Genomic DNA, 6,000 nt, shown 5'->3' with positions numbered 1-6,000 from the left:
CCGCACCCCGTCTCCCCGCACCCTCACCCCTCCCCTCCCCGCACGCCCCCGCCCCTGGCCCCGCCCCTCCCCGCCGCCCCGCCCCGCCCCGCCCCGCCCCTGCCGAGGTGTTTCCCTGCCCTCTAGCCCGAGCGCGGCCCCGCCCACCGCCGCCAGGGGAGGGAAAGCAGCGGCCAATCACCTCTCCGGGCAGGGCATCCGCGCCGCGCCGATTGGTCATCCCGGCCTTGCTTGACGAGCCCCGGGCCGGCGCGGGGGGCGCTCCGATTGGCCGCCGCCTCCGGCCGGCCCCGCCCCGCCGCTCACCCCCCCCTCCCCTCCCCTCACCCGGGCGGCAGCAGCAACCGCCGCCGCTGCCGCCGCCGCAGCGTGAGGCGGCTCCAGCGGCGCGATGGCGGCCACGGCGGGCAGAGCGCTGCCGCTCCTCCTCTGCCGCCGCCCCGCCGCGCTGACGGCGGCCGGTTGCTTCCCGGCGTTGGGGCGGCGCCGCCAACAGCAACAGCAGCGACACCGGACGGTGAGTGAGGCGGGAGCCGTGCCCTTCAGGCGGCGGCCGGCTGAGGCGGGCGCGGTGCCGGCAAGCCGCGGGCGGCGGCGGGGGGGCCCCTCGTTCCCCGGGAGGCGGCGGCCCCCGGCCCGGCCCGGCCCTGGCAGCTGCGCGTTATTCTTAGTGCCGTCACCGGGCGAAACTTGAGCGGGGCGGGCGGCGGCAGCCGAGCCCCCCGGCCCCGCTCCGCCAGCGGGCAGCTCCCCGGCCCTCCCGCCGCCGCTCTGCCCCGGGAACAAGCGACGCCCCCCCCCCCGTTCCCCAGCCCTGCGCTGTGCCCCCTCTTTGACCGCCCCCCCCGCCTTCTTTCGGGAGCGGCCCGGCGCAGCCCGCGGTACCGGGGACGGGCTCCCGGGGCGGGGGTCGGGTCCCGGCGGGGCGCGGCCGCCAGGTGGCGCGCGGGGCCGCCGAGAGCCGGGGCGGGGGGGGCCGGTAACCCCCGGCGGGGCGGGGTGTTGGTGGGGTGCGGGGGGGAGAGGCAGCATCGTCCCGGTGCACCGGGGCACGGACGGCAGCGGGCGAGCGCCAGTGCCCAGCGGATCTTCGCCTTTTTTTTAATTATTATTATTATTTTCCTCTTATTTTTGCCGCCCCCCGTCAAGGTCAGGGAGGGGAGAGGCGCTTGGGGGGCTCCCCAGGTCGGTGTCATCCAGGTTGGTGTGGCTTTGGGGGGAGGTAACAAAAAAATACGCCAGTTTTGGTTTGGTTTCCCGGCAGAAGCGGCATCTTCATGCCAGGGAAGAGAAGAGCGTCAGTGTCTTAGGGCGGAAAAAGCCCCGTAAAGGCGGCAGGTTGTGTCTTGGAGCTTGAAAGATTTGCTAAAAATACCGGGAGTTTGTGGTTTTTTTTTTTTTTTTTATTTTTAAACTAAGGGGAGAGTGTGTAACCGTGGGATATTCTTCTAGCTTTTGCCACAGTCTGGTTTCTTGCTGCCTATAAAAAAAAGCTGCCGTCGGAGGTGTGCACCTGTCGCTTGTTGTTTTGCCGAAGCAACTAATTGCAAAACTCCCTAAAGCCGCCGAAAGCGTGTGTTAACGGGGTGATGGAGCAGGGCTCTGAGCTCCCTCGGAACAGCAGAGGCAACGCCGGGTCCCTAGGGTGCTGTTTAAAGAGCAGCGAAGCGTTTGTGCCTGGTATCTTCAGGGTGCCGGTGATTCCTCTGACGGTGTCGGTGTGTTTTCACAGCGATGGGGTGCCAGAGGTTCTGTCGGTGTCGAGTGTCTCAGTTGCATCAGTCCCATATTTGCAGGGCGGTCGTTCACATGTGCGAAGTGTGACTTCTGCGGCGTTGACTTCAGACTTTGTAAATACCAGCCTGACAAACGAGGCCAGCGGTACCCTGGATGCTGGCCAGGTGTGGAAGAGCCTTTTTGGCTTTCACAACTGTCCTATAAGTTGTGTCTCTTAGCAGTCTGGCTCAGAAAATAATAAGATATTTATCTAAATTTAAGCTGACCTTTGCGATTAATTTAATAGAGACTCAGATTCGTGCTTGATTCAGCTAGGCAGGCTAAGTGTAGCAGTAACTGTGTGAGAAGATTAAAAACAACCATTTAAAAATATCCTGAACGTCTTGTGTTTGTGTGGGATGCTTTGCTGCTGCCGGGGTCCGAGCTGAGCAGACGTGGCTGAAGCGTGGGCTCAGGAGCACGCTAAAATCGTGCTGTCAAGGCCATCCTCTTCAGGTGCTCGGGGAAGAAGAAGGATTTTGCTTGTGTCCCGTGGAAAATTGAAAGGAGGCTGCTGCAAAGAGGAAGCAGAAAAACAACCTGTGTTGGGTAGGAGAAGGAGTAATGGGCTTACAGTGTGAGAAGAGGGGTTTGGTTGGGTGCTGGGAATCTTTTCATTGACAGGAAGAGGAGTGAAATGCTGAATTATTTCCTGGGAATGCTGTTCAGTCTTCATTATTGGAGGTGATTAGGACAGGTTAGACTTGCATCAATCAGTTATGGATGATGATAGGGCTGGACCACATAAGCTTCCTGAGCCGATAGATGATATGAGAAAATAGGAGGAGTTTGTGTAATACAGGTGTAATTAATAGAGTGATTATATTAGCTATGTCTGTGCAGTATTGTTTTTACTACAATAAATTCTACTCTGTTACTTCTCAGGGTGGCTGGTTTCTAGCAGAGGTGATAAATTAAATGGGCTTTCTTGAAATAGGGTGGAAATGCTAAATGGTCTTATGGATGACTTCTTTCAAAAGGGATATAAAATATGCCTGAAGAGCCTGAACCAATTGACCAGACTACTGTGAGAGGACAATACTTTAAAACAAACAAACCAACCCCTCCAGATGGGTAAAGAATGAGGACGTTGTAACATCAAGCAGTAGAAAGGGCAAGGAGGTCCGAACTCTTGAATAAATACTTGGTTTATGAAGGTTCAGATGGGAATACAGTAATACTGGGGGATGTAGGGCTTGAATGAAGCATTTGGCAGCTTTCTTAAGAGCTTTGAAAGCCGAGAAAGCTGGGAAAGGTCAGTGGGATCAGCGTATAGGAGTGGGGTTATGGAGGACCCAGCGAGTCTTCACGTTCTGTCCTAGCTGAACAGTATCACAAGGTTTGAGAGACCTTGGGAGGAGGTTGGAGAGAATTTGAATGAGAAATTCACTTATTGATCTTGGAGTAGGAAGAAGCAGGCAGGAGGAAGCGTTTACTGATAGTTGTTAATTTCCCCTCTGCAAGTGGTGATGTTGTGCCTCACAGGATGACTGCGAAGGGCCAGGAGAGAGCCAGTTGGCATCACCATGTAGAAAGCGGGGCTGGAGTGTCCATAGCGTTGGAAGAATATGACAGAGCGGAATAAATGGACTTGCAGCACAAGTATCTGAGGTTGTATCTCTTTCTGCTCTCCCAGTCTCACTTAAAGGTACGTGAGAGTGGAAAAGAAGCCTTGTAGAGGTGGAGAGAGCCAGCAAGCACGTCTGCAGTGGAGAAACTGCAGAAGTAGGCTGGAGGGGTTGTAGTGTCAGGGGGAGTGGGAGGATGGCTACGGCTTTGGAGACGAGTACAGATGAACAGCTCATAGAGCGAGACATCAACAGTATTGGTGCTTGTTTGAAATTGGTGCTGTGTGCACTTCCTTGTTGGGAGGGAGCTGTGGACATCTGATGTGTTGCTGGGAGGTCACATGTGAAGATGGGAGGGGAGGGGGCAGCTTGTTTAATCGGGCCAAGGTAACTTCTGCTGGTGGAAAGACCAGAAATGGCAGAAGTTGGTATCAGCAAGCAAGATGAGGTGGAAAAAAAGTATTGTGTGTAGTTTCTTTTTCTGTACGCCAGCGACGTCCAAGAAGTTGCAAAGGATGGAGAAGCAGCAAGAGTGGTGGGGAGGAGTGTGGCTGGTGCTGGTCAGCAGAAGGTTGGGCTGTTACAAGGTGTGCCGTGGGGTATGAACACACAGTCCTGTGCTTGGGGTTTTTGAGGAAAGGGAGTGGAACCGGGATGGAGCCAAGTGCTTGGTGGGCCATTAGGTGGCATTTCTGAGTGTAGTGGTGTTTGCTAGGTTATAAACTGGTGGGAAGCACAGCAGCCATAAATCACGGTTCTACCTACTAATTAAGGCCCTTGCCCTGTGGTAATTTCTGGTGCTTAACAGGAAAATCACAGCAATTTTTGTGTTAGACAGCTTGCCCTCAGAGGAGTGCGGAGAGAGAATTAAAGTGGATGTTTCTCAGAGGAAACTTCCTTGTGAAGAAAGGGAAGCCCTTTCTTTGACTCCTACTTGTTCCAGGTGCTGTGGGTGTTGAGGGTAAGCTGCACAAAGGTTCACAAGGAAGTAAGCTATGAACATTGTTTAGATATGCGGTGGTAGACAAAGGACTTAAATAAAACACTCTGCTTTTGCACGTTGAATGACTAATCTTCGTGGCTTTCTTCCTGCAAAGATTAGAGTCTTGTTGTTGCGTTTCTTAGTGCACATGGCCAGTGGTTGAGTTCTGTTGGATCGGTACGTAATCAGACCTGGAAAAAATACCGGTAGAAAATCAAGGGCTCGGCTGTATGTGGTGTTCCTATGGTAGTTAATCCTGGCAGTAATGATTCCTGGTGACAACTTCTACGCCTAAAAAGGAAAAGCTGAACCTAATCGAACTGCGGCCAAATTTCAACTAGGTATCAGGCAACTTGCAGGTTTTTATCTCTGCTCCAGATGAGGACCAGGATTACTTGTGTCCATCAGTCCTCCAAGCAGGGTAGAGCTTTGGGGCAGGTAGCCGTGTATTAAGGATGCAGTAGAGAGTGTATCCCTCAAAGACGAGAGGCCTCTGTGCCAAGGAAAGGTGTCCTGGGATGTGCGAAGCCTTGGGAGGAAGATGCTGTGGACATCGTGCTGAAGCTGTCCTTTACTTGGCATAAATACAATGTGTATTTGGTGATATTTTTTATTTTTTTTCTCCATGCTGTGGCTGAAACTGTTGCAGCGTCAACTTCCAGCCAAGCTGTTGCTCAATGGTGTGGTAATAATTTCCCTGGTGGGTCCCCATAACCACCCCAAGCCCTGGCTGTCACAAGCGACAGCTTATTGCCCTACTGTTGCCCATCTCTTGCAACAAATTTATTTAAGAGGTGAAGCTTGGGACTCATAAAACTCACGTGGAGGCAGTGACTGGCTGCAAGGATGGTGAGACTTGGAAGAATGTTTTGGTGTGGTGTCTGTGTTTTTGCTGAGGATGGAAACTGGCAGGCTGCTTTAATTAACTGAACTTCTCTTCTCCTGACTTTGCACACTGCTGATTGTACCTTTTCAAATGAATGATTAAAAAGCTGAAGAACTGGTGGCTGTCCAGTGGTTTGAAGGGGCATTAAACTGTTATTCTCGCTGGATCTTTGGCTGCACTTGTTGCCTACCCTGACCTCAAATGGGGCATCCGTGGGAGCAGTGACATGCATGCTGCAGACCAGGAAGAGATACATCTGGTGTCCCTTTGGAAGTCAAGATGGGATGTGGCTTGAACTGCAAAACAAATAAATACCAACCCAGCAGAACATTTATAATGTCAAGGAAGCCCTAGGAAGAGTTGATTTGACCATAAAGATGGGTCTCTCCACCAAACCTCTTCCTTTTCTCCTGCTTCTTCCCTCGCCTCCTTCCCACACACATCACATTCATTCTTACAGAGCAAAATGGGTTTTGAAGCGAGGCTGAATTTAAAACAAAAGGGTGTTTCGTAGCTTTGGATGTGCCTGTTCATTCAGTAAATAGGAAAAAAACTACTTGGTGGTGTCTGGAGAACACACTTCCAGGGCTCTTTTTATGTGGAAGAGGAGCGCTGTACAGAAAGGAGATGATGTTGGGGTTTTTTGACAATTACTTGGTGATACTACTTTTTTTATTATTATTTGTAACTCAGCCTGTGGGAATAATCAAGACTTTGTATGTAGGATTTATGATGGGAAACAAAGTTACAGTCAGGGTCACATTGATCCAGTCATTAATACAAAAATT

The 6,000-nt window shown here is 52.5% G+C and overlaps 1 protein-coding gene across 2 annotated transcripts in view; it reads left to right on the top strand.

The window, feature by feature from the left end:
- Positions 1-361: 361 nt before the first annotated feature.
- Positions 362-6,000, top strand: part of MCU (mitochondrial calcium uniporter) — a 93,503-nt gene continuing 87,864 nt past the window's right edge. For both annotated transcript variants that reach the window (XM_068416561.1, XM_068416563.1), the window contains exon 1: positions 362-517. In XM_068416561.1, the coding sequence (XP_068272662.1) occupies positions 392-517 (126 nt within the window). In that variant the 5' untranslated portion in view covers positions 362-391. The remainder of the gene's footprint in view (positions 518-6,000) is intronic.

This window comes from Nyctibius grandis, chromosome 20 (genome assembly GCF_013368605.1).
Source record: "Nyctibius grandis isolate bNycGra1 chromosome 20, bNycGra1.pri, whole genome shotgun sequence".
NCBI classification, from domain to species: Eukaryota; Metazoa; Chordata; class Aves; order Nyctibiiformes; family Nyctibiidae; genus Nyctibius; species Nyctibius grandis.
The sequence above is the reverse complement of the archived record's forward strand: the minus strand, read 5'-3'. Positions and strand labels throughout refer to the sequence as shown.